The sequence below is a fragment of the Zosterops lateralis genome (genome assembly GCF_965231275.1).
Source record: "Zosterops lateralis genome assembly, chromosome: Z".
In the NCBI taxonomy this organism is placed as follows: Eukaryota; Metazoa; Chordata; class Aves; order Passeriformes; family Zosteropidae; genus Zosterops; species Zosterops lateralis.
Genome location: NC_139800.1, coordinates 53,082,650 through 53,100,443, shown reverse-complemented (window position 1 = coordinate 53,100,443; position 17,794 = coordinate 53,082,650). Strand labels below are relative to the sequence as shown.

The 17,794-nt window shown below is 37.2% G+C and overlaps 1 protein-coding gene across 4 annotated transcripts in view; it reads left to right on the top strand.

Annotated features, from left to right (window-relative positions):
* The window catches only part of SUSD1 (sushi domain containing 1), a 41,032-nt gene extending 23,433 nt beyond the window's left edge, over window positions 1-17,599 (top strand). For 2 of the 4 annotated variants that reach the window (XM_083884063.1, XM_083884062.1), the window contains 5 exons: window positions 6,584-6,677; window positions 7,858-8,113; window positions 11,641-11,680; window positions 13,815-13,908; window positions 16,664-17,599. In XM_083884063.1, coding sequence (XP_083740189.1) covers window positions 6,584-6,677; window positions 7,858-8,113; window positions 11,641-11,680; window positions 13,815-13,908; window positions 16,664-16,802 — 623 coding nt within the window. In that variant the 3' untranslated portion in view covers window positions 16,803-17,599. The remainder of the gene's footprint in view (window positions 1-6,583; window positions 6,678-7,857; window positions 8,114-11,640; window positions 11,681-13,814; window positions 13,909-16,663) is intronic. The other 2 variants (XR_014592529.1, XM_083884064.1) reach the window with 2 other exon arrangements.
* The last annotated feature ends 195 nt before the right edge of the window (window positions 17,600-17,794 follow it).

Sequence of the window (17,794 nt, the reverse complement as noted above, 5' to 3'; positions counted from 1 at the left end):
CATTCATATGAACACCACTTCTCTATCATTTTTCTGAATTCCTCCATAGCTGTGAAACCATGAACATTCATATAATTTCGCCTATTCTGTTTACAAAGCAACTGATATCAGTGACACACTCTGTGCTTTACTGCCAGTGCTTTGCAAGAGGAATAAAACTCTGATTTCCATACTGTTTGCTTTGGGTAGATTGCTCTCAAAAGAGAAACAAGCAAAAGAAAACAGTGTCTTCTGTCAGGCCTTCCAGTTGAAAGCACCAAAGGCACCTTGCTGAGTTTCCCCAACCAAATTTTCCTCCTCTCCCACGGCCAGGTACTGTGAAGTGCCTTCATCTTGGTTGCTGTGAACATATGCTAGTCTCCCATGTGCTACACATCCCATTTAAGGAGCTCCAAGTCGTGCAAAGGACCACTACACTTGGCCAAGGTCCAAGAGGAAGGGAGAGCTGCAGAGTGCTGAGCACAGGCAGAGAATGTAGGAAGTGGGTGAGCCTAAGTGCTCACCCTCAGTCCAGCACAGTGCTGCACCCCTCTGCTTATCCAGGCAAGGTCCTGTCACCAGCTTAGGAAGTGGGGTGAGAGCAGTGGGTGGGGTGAGAGCAGTGGTGGCTGTTTGCAGGGTGTCAGACCAAACCTCTTTCACTGAGGTTAAGAGGCTGTGACACCAGGTCCCCTCTTGAGGAAGGACCAGGCAGCCCCTATCCAAAAGCACGGAGCTCCCATCCTGCTGCCAGAGCCTGAACACCTCCCCCGGGCCAGCAGAACAGCAGACATGAGCACTCAACACACCTCATTTTGCACTAGGGATCACAAGGGAAAGGTGCCACGGGAAGAAGCGGAGCAGATGACAAACCATAGAAATGTTCCCCTAGGGATGAGCCAGGAGACAGGGATCCCCTTGGCTCACTACACACATGGCAGCAGAGTCAGACACCGTAACGCCACAATCCATACAAGAAGCAGCAAGATGTTGGCCAATTTAACTTTTGAGGTGGAGTTCCTGGCCCAGAGGTGCCCTGCAGCTGGAATGGGGCCCTTCAGGCCCCGCTGTGGCACAGAGAGCAGCCGATGGAGCACGGCCTGGCTCCCCGTGTGTTGTGTGGCTGAGGGCAGGCGGGCAGGGCACTTGCTGGCCTGGAGGAGTTGAGAGGGCCCAGCAGGGTCACGTCTCCCTGCTTTCACCTCTCCTTCCTTGCCTGGGGCCGATTTACTGCAAAGCCAGGCCGGCCCTGGCCGGTCTCTCCTCGGGGACAGCAGGGCCCGTCTGGAGCTCAGGCTCAGGGCGGACCCGGCTCCGCGCTGGGCCCGAATGGGCCGTGCCCTGCTGGCTCTGGACCCTCCTGGGGAGAACAGCGCGGGGTGACATCGCCACACACAGCCGGAGAATACGGGCCACAGTCAGCAAAGGGAACCACATGAGTGGGTTTTACAGAAAGGACCAGTCCTAAAGAAGATCTAAATGATTTTTTTTCTGTAGATGTGGTCTCGATTTATTTATTCTCCTTCCTTCTCTCTCTTTACATAATGTTCCTCTCTAACTGAAAAATCTCTTCTTGCTCTGTATTAGAGCATTTATTTTTAAATATGTACAGTAAAGTTAATTACTATTCAAACAGAAACACAAACAGTAAAGAATCTTTTCTATTGTAATAATATCGCTACCTTATTTTAGTTTTACTTTTATAGCAGTATTTTTTTACTTCCTTGTTTTAAAATTCAGCAAAAGCCTTTTGGACATAAAGTTCTCAAATAACCATGTGATGCCTGAAAAAGGCTGGAAATAAATCCCCAAAGACTGGTGTCTGTAGGGCAGGTATTTGTTTATTGCAGTGCTGGAGTTGAGGGGAATATCTCCAACTAACTCACTCACCTCTGTCAAGTACTGTGGTATATTTATACAGTGAGTATTGCTTAATGTAATTGTATCACTATAGCATCATCATATACATGGTAGAATTTACATAGTTTTGTTTTTTTATATTTACATATACTTACACAGATCTCATCGTCATTCAATAGTTCTTTTGCAATGCATTTGCACCTCCCCAGTTTGGAGGGTGTCAGGAGTCTTTGGTGAAGGCTTCCAAGGTCTTCTTCAGATCTGAACTTTGCGACTTTGTCTTCAGAGTGTGTGCAGTTATGGTGTTCCTTGGTCTGTCTGGTCCTAAGCAGCTTAAATTCTTAATGTTGTGACTAATTGGCTTTAAATTTGCCAGTTTCTCATTAGTACTATACTTATCTATCTATGAAGTGATTCACCTGGTGAGTTTTTTCTTCCTTTATGTCTATTCAGCATTAAGCAGCATTAACCATATACTAGTTGTTACTTTATATAGAAAGTTATATCAGGTTATATAGGTATAAAAAGTTATGATTCAGGTTATATGGGTATCAAAGGCTATGATTCAGATTATATAAGTATAGAAAGTTATGATTCAGTTTATATTGAAATCTGGTTATATAGATATCTCTGGTTAAACTGGTACCTTATAACTCAAGCTGTAGAAGCATCTTGTAACTTTGCCCTAAGTTATATAGGCATCACATGAAAGAAATCCCTTGTTTGCAGGAAATTAAGATCATGCAAATGGTCTTGTTTCGCTAAAGGGTTGTTTTATTTAAAACCCGGCCTTAAGAGGGGTCTGTGATTTGACTCATTTGTACTGTCAAGTTTGGTGAAGAGTTGCCATGTGATTTTGGACTTTGTTGTTCAATTCAGTTGTTATTTTTAAAGCTTTGTTATTGCCCTTACAGTGTAATACCAAACAGGATTTAGCTCCAGCACTGAGACGTTTGATGATTCTCAGTGTTGCTGTAGCAGGAAGCACTTCCTGGCATGAATTTTCTTCCCTGTAGCTTGCCTTCAAGTTCAGAGAAAAAAATCAGTAGATGGATTCTTATTGTAGAAAATTAGCCTTTTTATTAAATGTTCAAGTGTTACTAACATAAGAGTGCTAAGACAAAGAAGTGCTAAGAGTGGGGCAATCTCTGGATATATTTTCATTTCTTGCTATGCTCTTCTCTGTCTTCCTGGTGTTGCTACAGCTATGTTAGTCTGTTCTGCTAGTGAAGACTTAAAAATTTAATTATTTAAGAAAGGCAAGGTGCTAACAGCACCTAAGCAGACTGGACAATCTTGATTTCTTCACACAACTCACCTAGAGCAAGTTGTTACTTTTCCCTCCCACGGTTCTGTGAGGTGTTAAGTCAGTGTTTTTTACAAGCGGTTTTTAAATCTGGTGATAATTATAATGTCTCAGCAGACTTATTTTTTAACTGTATTTTCAAGCGTTTAATTTCTGGCAAAGTTCCTATTTTATTAAAAAAAGTCAGAGTAGGCAAATACTGCATATGGAATAACTCCTTCAGAGCTTATTTTCTGATCACCAAAGCAAAAATTAAACTACTCCTTTCAATTATATTATTATTATTATTATTACTCCTCCTTCATGTTGCTACTAATTGTTCACTCTTTTAATTAAAACAGAGTCACAAATACACGTCTTCTGTGTGCTTGATGTTTTTAATAACTAGTATTTCTTATCTAAACTAAACATAGCGAAAAACTCCATCCTTTAACAGCACTACATGTTTTTTCAGATTTTTCTCTTTTATCCACTTATAGGGCTATCAGTTCTGGATGGCTACTTATTTTCATGATTTGTATTTTTCTGTCAAATTATAGAAAATAGAAAAATCAATTGTTATGACCTTAGTCAGCATCTTCTTGTCATCTGAGTCCACATCTGCTTCCTCTTGTGCTGTATATCTGTAAAAACAATAAAAAACAGTTGCATGCAATGCACATTCTGATTGGAATTAGATCAATAATTCCCAAGTTTTTCTTAGAAATTGAAAAATTCTTAAGAGATATTAATAATAGTGTCTTGTGGTGATACTGAATGTCAAAGGAAAGGAAGATAGAAGAAGTATACCAGATAAAACCACCCTGGAAGATATATTTTCCTGACACTCTGCCTATTGACAGCATCTGTGCTAAGGAGCCACTGAAATTAAGAGATAATTTCTGTCTCTTAATTAATGTTTGTTTAAGTTTGTAATGTGCAAAGGGCCTAAAGATTGGCTGTCAAATATTATTTGTTCATTTATTTTGTTCAGATAGAAATTCTGCCTGTACCTTTTACAGTATTGGCAGCTGCAGACGTATGGAAAAGACTGGGAGCAAAGACCATTTCCTGTTCTTGCAGGCAGCCGTGCAGTACATTTCATTAACTCAGAGAACTTTCAGGGGTTTCTGCCAAGTTTCTACTAGAGGGAAGCAAGTCATTGTAGAACTATGGCTTTCAAGGAGTCATAGAATATGCTGAGAAGGGACCCATGTGAATCATCAAAGTCCAACTCCTGGCCCTGCACAGGATATCCCCAAGAGTCACATCATGTGCCTGAGAATATTGTCCAAATCCTTCCTGAGCTGTGTCAGGCTGGTGCTGTGACCACTTCACCAAGGAGCCTGTTCCAGTGCCCAACCTGGCTCTGGGTGAAAAACCTTGTCCTGATATCCAGCCTAAACCTCCCTTGGCACAAATCCAGACCATTTCCTCAGATCCTGTCATTGGTCATCAGAGAGAAGAGATCAGTGCCTGCCCCTCTGTTTTCCCTGGGGAGGAAGCTGTAGACCACTATATAAATCTTACTCTCATTTCAGTCCTAAACATTCATAGCTGGTTTCTTCACTGGTAGTTCACCCACAGCCTGGTTTTGAAGATAACCTGGTAAAGGGAACTACCAAAGCGATTTATTTGGGTAGGTAAACTTTCATGAGGTTCTCCTGACAATGATTTTTGTCAAGGAGTAGAGGTTTTTCTTGCTAAGGATGCTTGTATGGCCTGTTAGCTTTATTTTGGACACACCATGATAAAGTTGTATCCCCTCACAAGTTTCATCTCCGTTTAAAGCAGAGATCATATAAGCTTTCAGATTTCGTCTTCATACATTACAAACCTGAGATTTTGTTTGCCTCATGTAAGAGGATTTCTCTATCCATCTCTTCCTTGTATCCTGTGAACCAGTTTCACATGGCTCTGTTGAACTGATGATTGGAAGTTCAGGCACCATGAAATGGTCACACATGGGCCTTGTGTACCTTGGATGGTACTATTCTAGTATTACATAAGCCTGTTTCTTATGCCTTTTAGAGCACCCTTTGGATTTTTTTCTTTCTGTTGTCTTTTCGGTGCCTAACCCTCATTCTGAGATGTACTAATATGCCGTTCCTACTACTCAAACAAAATTAGAGTATTTAGCAGAAATCCATATTAGAAGCCCAGGTGTATCACCTTGTATTTTATACTGGTGAATTTAACACCAGTTTTGAAAAATAACAGCTGTTAGGATGGTTCAGTTCTCCTTGTGAAAAGTGTCTGTATTTCTAACGTTGAACAGCAAAATTCATCTGTACATACTGGGATTTTCATAATGATTGTTAACAAAATGCTAGTAGTCCTAAACTCTAATAACTTTCTTGGACCCCAGTACTTCTGCTTTCAACATGATGTATATTTCTAGCTCCCTTTTTAGCAGTTACTTACCCTCTTGACAGCTTTTCTAACAAGCTTCATTTTCTGCTGCAAAACTAATGATTTTCTATACTTCAAAAGATACACGCAACAATTTGTATTCCAGCTCTTTGAAAAATCCGTGCATCTCAGCAATATTTTGCCTGATGTCATTTAACTTTGGGAAATCTGTATTCTTTTGTTTCTCTTCATGATATTGATTATTTTTCTAGCTCTGAAGCCTTGGTTTTCTGTACATAAGCACTGCATTTGTTACTCTTCAAATATTGTATCAGCAGCCTGATACACTGCTGTTCAAAAAACCTAGCTGTACCTGTATTTACCTGTGCAAGTTCTTTCAGACTTCTGGGCTAGATAGTGTCTGTGCTTCACACTCTGCCCCCTCGGCTGTGCACACTGATGCTATTTTCATTTTTGCTTACAGGCTGGTAGTGGTAATTTCTGTATCAGTGTGCAGCTGTAATCACTGCCATTGAAATTAGAGGAAGAACTTGTTCAGTATTGGCCTTGATGCAAATTCCTACTAAAACAGATTAGAGTTCTGTATCCATATTGAAATCCAGTTTAAGGGCGTAGATATTGCTACCTGACTATGAGCAATATCTTAGAAAGTTGCCTTCTTGAAAGTACTTTTTGCACTACTAAATTCTCCTTTATTTGTACCATTGTATTTCTTGCAATGGACTCTGTGTGGTTTCGTATTTTTCTTCTCCCTGACATTTCAGTTAGTCTAGTAAATAATACTGCTTCCTCCAATAAAGCTTTCATGGCTCATCTCTCTGTAGTCAACCACCATTTTTAGGCATCTCTCTTTTTCCCAGCTCACCGAAGTACAGGGGCTGCCAAACCATCATGATCATATTTTCTCTGTATTTTCAATTTATATTGCATGCAGGCTGTAGCTGTTTGGGGTTCAAGACCCAATTAAGGATGTTTTGGTGGAAAAAGTAGCTAGCAATTGAAAAAGGAACTGAAAAGTAGCTAGGAACTGATGCCTGAAATATTTCTAAAACCTTTTTGAACCACTCGTGTTTGTTTACTTTTCAGATCCCCCTTTCCCACAAGTAGAATTTGTTGCAGTTAAAGGTTCTGCACCTTTGCTCAGACTCCGGAAAGCAGAAGATCAAAATGGACCAATCAGGTTTGTCTTTGTGCTCTTCACCATTTCGAAGAACATTCTGCAGATTCATGTTACATACAGATTAGAACTGGTTTGGGTGTTTATTTTTTTTTAAGTTTTTTGGGGGATTTGGGGGTGTTTTTTGTTTGGTTGTTCTTGTTGTTGTTTTGGGTTTGTTTTGTTTTTAAGATTTTTTTTTAGCAATAGGAAAAAACTTAAGCTGTACCTCCCAGTTTCTTCCCTCCCTTAGCAGAATAAAATTTAGCTTTATTTTTGCTGTTTTCTGGAACAAAATCCTAGTTTAGATAATTGTGAGTTTTCACCACTGGCTTTGTGGTTTGATTTTGGTTTTCTTTTCCCTTTATCCACAGTGAGGTTACAGTCGATCTTTATTGATGGATCCAAACACATCTCTACTGATGCAATATTTCTTTTCCAATGAACTCAGACAGACAGTATATTTTTCCCCCAGAGCCAGACAAAATAGGGAATAATGTCCCCATTTATGCATATTCTGAAGTACTGTTTTCCTAGTAGTGTATTACTATCAAAATGCATTTCTAGAGTAAAAGGATTTACCCCCTACTAACTGCTGTTGGTGACAGAAGGAAAAGGTAGCTCAATATTACACTGAAGTAGAAAATACTTGAAAATTATAACATCTCATGAAATGTCTGGTGTAACAACCTTAATGAATAGGCTTCCTATGGCTGAATACGATAGACCAAATATTGTTTTGAGAAGTATGAGGACAGATTTGATTTATTTTTTTAAAATGGTACCTGTTCTTTCCTCCTTTCAATAGAAAATGTCTTGTTTCTGTAAACTTACAAGTAATTTTTAGAGACACTGGTATATTGTTTCATAGGTGAACTTCAATGTGAGGAGCAGGAAGAGATAGTCCGAAGTATCTCAGTTTTATGTTCTTCTGAACATAAATAAACATGAAGCAATAACTTGCATGTGATGAGAAGACCCAGCTCTAAGCTGTGCATGCAGTGGTTTTGTTAAAAATGAGGTGGAACACACACACAGAGAAATATTTTAGTATGTGGAAGTGTTTGTATTGGACATTGTTAATAAAAAACAGTTAAGAGGCTACAAATAGAAAAAACCAGTATGGATTAATGAATATCTGATGCTTATTTCATTGAAATGAGGGCTAATACTTACTCTGTTTTTTGTTGTTGTTTCACTCTAGTCTTTATCAAGTGATTGTGCTTCCCCTGGATTTGCAAAGCACTTTTATTTGTGACTCCTTTGCTGCTACAACTTTTTTTAGTAACACCACTGACATTAAAGGATATGTGGCAGCTGAATTTCAGGCGGAGGATGTTGCTGATAATATGTCAATTACTCTCGGAGACAGACATTATTATGGGAAGTTTTATAATGCTCCTTTAAAGCTGGGAGAAGAGTATTGTGTTTTTTTGAAAATAATAAGTGAGTGGAATAAGGTAATGGATGTTTTAAAACCTCTTCTTTATACCTTTCAAATGAAATGTTGCTGGGGGAAAAGATGAAAATGTTAGCTGGATATTAAATTTTTTTAATGATGTTTCAGGGATCTCCTAGTTGACAGAATTAGATTAAATCTGAAGCTCTTTAAATATCTCTTATAATTCCTTAACTTATTATTCCTTAATTACTTATGTCATTGTAATATTGAAGCAACTTTGAATGCCAAAGTCAACAATGGAAAATAATTTAAAATGAATGGCCATCTCTGCCCTCAGTAATTGAAGGTGTCTGTATTGGGCCAAAATTTACTAAAAGAGATTCGTGTGAGAATTTGAAAATCAGTCCTTAGCAATGGTGAGTTCACCCATTTTAATTTTTAATTAAATATTTTATAACAAATTATCCCAATTCTCCAAATGACATGGAAAAACACGTTTTATCACATTGTTACCTTCCAAAAGGCAGTGAGTGTCAGCTCCAGTGTCGTCCACTGAGAAAACCTTATGAAGAAAAAGTATATTATTTTCATTGATTTTTTATAATTTTAAACTAAATATGTATTTTAACTAGAAACAAAAAGTTTTTTAAAAGTACATATCATCTACTTTTCCAGTTGTGTATATCTCAGGAGTCAAAAGTTTAATTTTTTTTTTATAATATAAGTCTCACCAATAGAAAGTTTTTCTTGTATGGGACAGGGGTTAACTCTTTGTGTGCAATACAGTTCCTGAATGTCAAATACATAAACTGAACTAGGGAACCTCTAATAAAGAAACATCTAAACAATGCCTCACCTTGACATCAAAATAGAGTTTTTAGGACTTTGTGTATACAGCACAAAGCAAAGAGGCATGCAAAAACTGCACTTATAAATAATTGTCTACAATTTTGGAGCCTACACACAAATCTCAGGAAGTTAAAACAGCTTCTGTTAAGAAATAGTGAATAACATCCTCATTTATGCATACTCTGAATTACTCTTTTCATAGTATTGTATTACTGTCAAAATGTATTTCTAGAGTAAAAGGATTTACCTTTTACCTGTAACTGCATCAGTTCAAAGTGAGTGAAATAAAACCAAGTGAATGTAATAAAAGGATTCTGATATCTACTAATCTGCACAATACTATTTAATAATAGTCAGAGAGATTTTTGTAGCAGAGATGAAGTGGTTTCTGATCCTAATAGAAGTCTGTCATTGGTCATAATTTTTTAATTAATTGCGTGAGGGGAAAAATAGGAAAATGACAATAGAAAGCATTTCATTTCATAAATAATGTTGTTATTAACATTGACATCCAAAATATTCTGGAAATTGGACAATGAGCTGTATTTCATAGAAAAATGTACTCTGTGGAGCAAGATTGTTAATCAGTCAAACATGTGCAAGTTTAGCCTCTTAAAATGCTACTAAATATATATTTGAACTTTGTTTATTTATCCTTGGGTTTATGCATTGGTTTCCCTAGCTCTTTACCCTCAGTAAAGAGGGTAGTATTTTCTAGTAATGGGGTATTTTAGCTTCTTTTACTTTTGTGGAGATTTTTCCTGCACAGAATGAAGTAGATCTTTATACATCTTTGCCAGCTGTTAATAAGCTGCCTCTAACTTACCTTATTCTTTCTCTTTTTTATGGATTATTTCCTGATCTTTCACTGCTGACATTTGCAGGCGTATTTTCTAGGCTGCTGATTTGATGTATTAATATTACAGTTATTTGTAGAGGTCACTCTTGCTTCCTCCATTTAAAATGCATCAGCTCCTTAGTGTATACTTTCTTGTATGGCTTTTGTTGGTTGATGAAATACACAGTTAGATGCAATAGTTATGAATCATTATTGGGATTGCAAATACCAAACTGCTTTGGTTTGCAGCTCTGCTTCTTTGAAGTGGAACTTGGACTGCTGGTTCAAAAGTATTGGTTTATCTTCAGTTGTCATGCCCTTCTATTTTATGCAATTGCTGGTATTAGAAGGCTAAGAATAAATTGGAATTATGAATTGCAGGTTATTGGGTTTTGAGACTTTCTAAAAATGTGATTACTTAAGTAACTGCATTTGGATTCAAGAGCTCAGTCTTCTTTTTTTAAAAAAATGCTTGGCCTTCAGTTCTTAATACCTGTGAAATCAGCATTTCTTGTTAGCATATTTCCATTTGAATACAGATAAATTAGAAATAGATGTAATAGGCTCCTAACTAATGTTCTCATTATTCCCTTTTATATTCTGGCATCCTTAAGGGTCTCTTCTGTCTCCTTTCATACTAAAAATGGTACAATTTGTATCAAAATCATGCCTTGGTTTTGATTTTTATTAACATTGTTACTGAATATCCCTAATATATTATCATGTTCATTTTTCCATTTTTCAGATTTGGAGGTCTTGAAAAGGGTGTCTGCTGTGAGGTTTTTATTTTCCATTTATTTTTTGTTTCTCTGAGATTCATGGGACCTCTGTAACTTCCCTCATAGGCAGGAGATGCCTGTTTTTCTGCACACTAGGGTGTGTCATGAACGTAGCTATTTCAAAATGATAGCACGCATACCAGTACCCCAAAATCTGGCATTTGATTGGATTTCTAAAGCCACCCATTTTTCTTTAACTTCCTTCTTCTAAGATTTTCCTTGTCAGTCTTCTGTCTTTTTAATTAACCAGAAAATTCCTTATAAATAATGGGTTTAAGAATCATTGGAATTCCACAATTCAGTATACAGACACACAGAAGTTAGATTAATCACATAAATATGCCTTCTTCCTTTTATCCAAATGCTTTAAAATGTAGCCTTCTTTCTCAAACGTACTGTTATTCAGAGCAACATAATACACATTTTACTACAATATGCTAAATGCTTGTATTGTGTATGTATTATGTGAAAGTGTGAAAGTAATTTAGCAGGAAGCACTACGGAAATACACTTCACAGTAATTACACAATAGAGAATAGAATCTAGAACAGAACTTTTTGTGTATTTATGACTATGAAGAGTCAGGGGAAAATGCTCTACGAAGACCAAAGCTTACTGTAAAAAAATCAAACTTGCTTAACAGGTCTTCAAAAGCTGTAACTGTTCTATAAAGTTATTAAAAATTGACAAGCATGTTGTCATGACTGAAGAAAAAGCTACATCTAGTATTTGTAAAACATGCCATCAGATACTCTATTTTAACCAACATATTCTGCATGGGAGTTAATAAAGCATATTCTGCTTTATCTTAATATTGCATAAATTCTGAATTCTTATCAAAGCAATGTCAAAGATCCTTCCATGGATAAAAGGTTGCAAAAAGAAAGGAAGAATAATGAGCTAAGAACTAGAGCCAGCCTTTCATCAAAGCTCAGTGTCTAACCTTGTTTTTATAATTTAGATCTTTTAAGACAATGTAGAACCTGCTACCAAGGGAATAACAAACTCTGTTCCCAACAGTTATTTTTTGTTGATGGCTGATCTTTCAGAGGGTGTTAGTAACAATAATTTTTTCTCATGAGAAACAGTTTTGTATGATTTTTATGTTTTCTTTTTTAGGTCAGAACACAGTCGTGTGCTGTTTGGGCACAAATAAAAAGTAAGTCAATTTTTCCTTCAGTAAAAAAGTCTTAAGTTATCATGACTTTGCTTGGCAGCATAATTTAATAATTGCTGTGGCTGTTTCTTCTTGCTATTCATGATCTGTTGACTTCAAGGATTGAAAAGATTAGAGATAGAAAATTTTCCTTGCTTTTCACTATTCCATTCCAATGGATTCAGCAATCCATTCTAAAATGGACTCTCCTGGTTTTCCCTGGTTTTTAATGTTGCTGTTTCTGTGCATCACATCCAAATCTTTACAGCTATTTTTTGTGCAAGAAAGAATTTGAAGCACAGAAAATGTGGCATTTTTGGAAGCCTATTTTGAAATAGTTTTGTATTGGCTTAAAAATTTAAAAATTCAGTCATAGAACAACAACAATAACTAAAAATAAATTAAAAAAAAAAACCAACCAACCAAACAAACAAACAAAAAAACCCAAAAACAAACAAACAAACAAAAAACACCTCCAAACAAAAACAAGCAAAAAACCAAAAAGCCTCCAAAAAATACAAAACCCCCAACAACAAAAACCAGCAACACAATATCCACACAATATGTTTTAGCATTTAGAGGCCATAATTTTATTTTAGAATGTTCAGATGGTCTGCCAAGAATTACATCTTTTTACAATCTTAAAAAACCCCAGAAAACACTATGCAAAAAATTAAAAATATGGCTATTTTGTATAGTAGTGAGTACAGTTTCTTAAGTACATAAGCAGAATAACTTTTAAACCTGTTGAATTTCTCTGTGTGGTTTTATTTTGATTTAGTTTTTTACTTTAAAATGTTTCCAGTTAATGAGTTTTCCTCAGAGGAGGAAACTACTAGAGATCACATTTCCCTCCTTTCCACCATAGTTGAAACCAGTCTTCACTGACCTCATGCTTCAGCAAAAAGCAAACCTTTGCCTCCCCTGACAAAGAAAGCAGCACCACTGGAGTCTCCTGTGAGCCCCAAAATCTGCTTTTGAGTTGAAAATCTCCCAAATTTGAGTTAGGAAAGGCAGTAATGCTGGAAAGTGAGACAGTACTTTGGAATGATGTTAAATCATGTGGTGCAATGGAGTGCTTGAGCTGCACTCCTCCATTTCTGCTTATTGCTGTAACTGATCTTCTGATGACAACTCTGTCTCTTTCTAGGTTTTCTTTAGTCTTTCTAGGTTTTCTTTACTCTTTTAAAATTACTCTTATGACCTAGTTCATTTACTACCACATTTAGAATATAATGTAGGCGATTCTTGGTTGTGGAGACCAAGGATTCCTTAGGTTTGATGGTTCCATTGCTAGGACTGTTTAGGCGATAGCTGTAGAATAATTCTGGAAAGACAGAAAACCATTGTTCTGTGAATTTGTAATTTATCAACATGTAGTACATCATCAAAGGCTGTTTTACAAATAGGTGGATTTTGGTTTGGGGGCTTAAAGAATGAGCATAGGAAGCTGAGGTAGGACAGGTCAAGCCTTTGGCTTTTTGTTGTAAATCCATTTGCCTTTAAATTGGATGGACTTATAGTCAAAGTGTCCTTTGCCCTCATGTACTCCTGCAGCTGGAGAGGCTGAGAGTTTTTTTGGCTTGCTGAATCTTTTGAGAAATATTTCTTAATTCAACTGGTGCAGAAGGCAAATCTGTAAACTAAGTCTAAACCAAATGGCCTGGTTTCAGGTGCCATCTAGCTAGACACTGTGTGATATAGACCATTGTCATTTAAAAATGGTAGAAAATTGTATTAAAAGCACACTTTCTTTTGCCACAAATAGGTAAAATGAAGTTTTAGAGTTTTTCATGATAAACACTCTACAATATGGAAGGAAGACAATTCTGTAATTTTTGTGGAGGGCTGACATTTTTTCTAGGGATATGTAATTTGCTGATGGAAATTGGTGTTACAGTGTTATAAGGACAGGTATATCTTTTACCAAAAATTAGCATAATAATAATTTTTTAAATACTCTAATTAATCTTTTTTCCTCAACTGGATAGTAACTAGTAGATAGTCAGTTCCATTACTCTCATTAACTGAGCCATAAGTATAGCATCTGAATTTTGTTATTATACTTCAGCTATAAGCAGACTGAAGCTGCACTCTTTGGTTGGTTTGTTTGAATTGTTTGGTTTTTTTCTTTCAGATTTATCACCCTGTCTGCAATACATGACTGCTATTGGATTAGGGTCAGTGGCTGCTGTCTGCCTTATATTGTTCCTGTCATTCTCTGTGGCACGGTATGTAGTGTTGTTGCCTCCAGTTTTGCAGTCCTCCTTCACGTGTTTTTCTCTTCAGATAGTTTTTCTTGCTGTCGTGCTTGGTTTAGGCATCTTGAGTGGTTAGAAACTGTAATCAAGGGTGCTTTCAGTGGCCACTAATGCTATCCATTGCTTGAACTGATGTTGTCTATATCTTCGCAATTACTGGCAAAGCCCATGAAATGTGTAGGGCTTATCTTAATAAAGGAAGGATTTAAGATAGTGAGTAGAACCAGGACTTCAGTGCAGAAGTGTTCTGATTTAATGGGAGTTAAATACATGAAGTTTACATGCTGCCAAAATGTTGATGCACTTTGCCTATGTACAGAGCTGGTTTTTTGTCTTCCTGAATTTATTCAAGAGGCCTGAAAAGAATTGTTTTTCAGTTATGGTTGAAATTTACCTAGAGGCTATGATAAAAACATGTTTAAAATTCTTAAGAGATTTATTAATTTATGTTTCATGATCCTTCAAGCAGAATCAGTCTTCCTTTCAAAGGTAAAACAGATATGCGTGTTATGTAATTATAAAATGCCTACATACATGTAAAATCCCTTTTCTAAAAACTATGTCTTTGTTGTTATTTCAATAAGCATATCTACAAGAATAGTCTTCTGATATATTTCTCTTGAAAGGTCAGGAGCCTCCAGCTTGGGGGCTGCGTTGATTGATTAAGCTGCTTGTTTGGAATTCTGAAACAGAAGGAACTAGTCATATATAGGGCTGAAGAAAGTAGGCTTATTTGGATTGTTAGTAGTTGTCTAAATTTCAAATCAGTTTTTGCAATCAAAATTAAAGGTTCCATGGTCTCCCTTTTTTCTTTAAGTAATTTTCCTTTAGGTAAATAAACAGATCTCAGGCTTCCCTTGGGAGTAGTATGTAGTGGTAAACCTGAGCTTGCATTCTTGGTTATTTTGGGGGATTTTGAAAACGTTCTCAGAGTCAGCTTTGATATTTGAGGAAGAAGGGGCTTTTAGTATCTTGATTTCTAAAGTAGCTGACTCCTGACAGAAAACCTATTGCAGGAGGAAGAGATTCTCTGGGCTGTCATGGTGTGAAAGACTTCTCAGTTATTTCAGTTTCTCAAAAATGTGGCAAAGGGATATTAGTACTTTTCAAAACTATGTCAAATCAATTAGGTTCATAGTGATAGGAGAGTCATTTGAGGTATGAAACAATACTGGAAGAATCGTGTATGAATATGAGCCATTTGTGAGATAGTGCAGAGAAGATAGACCCTGAACTTCTACTTCAGCCTTCTTTTGAAAGGAGTGAGAGAAGATTAAGTCCTTAGTATTGAGTATATTTGACAGTGGTGTATTGTAGGGGACAAGGACTTAATAAATCAACAAGTATCTTTTAGGCCCTTGATCCCATTTACAGAGAAATTCTTGAATCCATTCTCCTGTTCTAAGGAATATCAGAAAGAATCCTTGACAGAAATTAAAACTGCCCCATCCCAGCAGTAGGCAGAGAAGGGGAACCCCAGATATCAGTTGTGAGAAGACCCTTCACAATGTTCACAAAGAAGTGTATGTAATATTTTAAATAACAAATGTGCTTTTAGTTATAATTAACCATCAGTTTAATGCATTTCTGAGTAAGAATGTGATTTGATAAAACCTATGTGAAGTCAGCCTTCTGCCCTATCCAGTTGTAAACCCATATTTACATGGTCCTGTTTTAGACACCATACTCTGACACAGATGTGGCCTAGCAGGAGAAAAAGAGAGTGGAATTTGATGAGAGAGATCTGGCATCTATTTAGTCTAACTGCAAATAGGGCATTCTAGTGGCAGGTTGCTTAGCTTGGCAGAGAAGATACTGCCAAGAAGTATGATATGCAAATATACAAAATGCCACTATATAAAGATCAATTTCCTCCTGTTGGTAGTGCCAGTGGTACATGTACATCCATGGGCAGTTATGCCCATGTGCTTCTGAACTGTAGGAAAGGGAGGCATGGGAACAAATAGCTGTGAATGCAGCTTCTGGGTGGTCTGCAAGAGGAGGTTAAACAAACTTGTCAGTAATGACATAGCTATGGCTGATCTTGCTATGGTGTCAGCTGAGTGATCTTGCATTATTTCTTGGGGTCCCTGTAAGCTTCTGTCACAAAGAGGCACTGTATTCAAGTGCTCACCAGCTTGCCACATGTCTGCTGTCTCAGGAATTATGTTTCCACAATGAGTCAGGGCTTGAATTCCTGCTAGTGTGGTTGCTGACAGCAGTTCCAACTGTTCCTTAATACTCTGGCACTGGATTCACAAAGTGAAGTCTGAGTCCTGATGTCTTTAGATTTTATATTTTTCACTTAAAAAAAATGCATTAGCCCATAGTTGTTGTTATTAAAGTGGCTTGTCATTCATACACCTTGCTCCATTCCTCTTAGTTCTTTGCTTTCTTTTGTATGTGATGCCCATTCATATGCATAAGGACAGTGCCAGAACTCCAGATTTCTGAAGATCTGCACTGGGCATCAGTGTTGTTGGTGCCAAAGTTAACGCTGGTCAGGTAATCATCATCAGGTAAACTATGGGAATGCTTCCTATGCACCTCACTCTGGCTATAATTATCAGGATTTTTACCAGCAATGTGCATCTCCAAAAAACTTCAGAAGCGCTGTCATGTATCTAACCAATATGAGTGATACAAGTTCCCTGTCAGGTCCATGCATGAGTCTTGAGTCATGTGTAAGATTTTTTTTTTTGTAACTGGAATTTTTTCTCTTCAGTTCTTGTCTCCACAGCTCAGTACATCTCCCACCTGCTGCTGTAGCCTGTGAGGCTGTACATTTATCTACTACAATAGACGTGGCACCAGCAGGGATTGCATCATCATTCCTAGAGACTGAAAATGTCTCTCTTCTCTGATGTTTTATTCCCTGAAGTCAGCATAGAAAAAATGTGTTCTTTCAAAGCCAGCATGTTTCGGGTATCTGCATGTCACATATGTACTGCAGCATGAGAGTCTAAATGTGTTTGTCACTGGAAGTGAGATGTTTATTGTTTTGTCTTATTCCAGATGGTGTGGTGTATAAAGGAGAACCTTACCTCACAAGCAGGTCATCATGCATCCCTTGTGATCCCTTGGTCACAGGTTTTCAGCTATTCCAGCTGCATGAGTGCCTGATAATGAGTGCTTGTATTGTACTTGACTACATGAATAATCCCCTGATCCAACTGGGACTGTTTGAGGATTAACTGCTCCTTTAGATACCTTTGCACGCATAAACTGGCCTATTATGCACAAAAATACAGGCCTACCTTTATGTGCAATAAAGCGCCTATTGTCTCTCCAATTATAAAGGTAGAACACTTCTGTTACTCACTTACAAGTAATGATACATCAGCAACATGTACATTTGTTAGCCATGAAGTTGCCACATTCAAGTAGTGTCTGCAACTGATGTGTTCCAGAGATATTGCAATCATTGCTCACAGCAATTAGCAGTAATTGCAAATAATATACCAGTCTATAAAACTGCCGTTTGCTCAAAATCTGCTTGCTTTAATGGCATGTGAAGCTAATTTAGGGAAGTATCTCCCTGTGTTTATTACAATTTTGTTAATCTCTGTTTACAGCTAAGACATTAAATCTTTGTCTGGTTAGTTGGCTGGTGTGTAACATCTGGTTAGAGTCACTTAATAAAGTACAATTAACCAATCTCCTATGGCACACTCTCGATTAATACATTTTTTCTTCTGTAAGAAAAAATCAAGTGGTTTTGATTACTTCCACTCTTCTTCAGAAGTTGCTTTGTTATATGTTAGCAAAAAAAAATCCACTGCCTGGTGAAATAAAAAAGCAGGAGTTTTAGTTTTCACTTAGTTTTTTGGGTTTCTTTTCTAAGTTATGTGTTGTG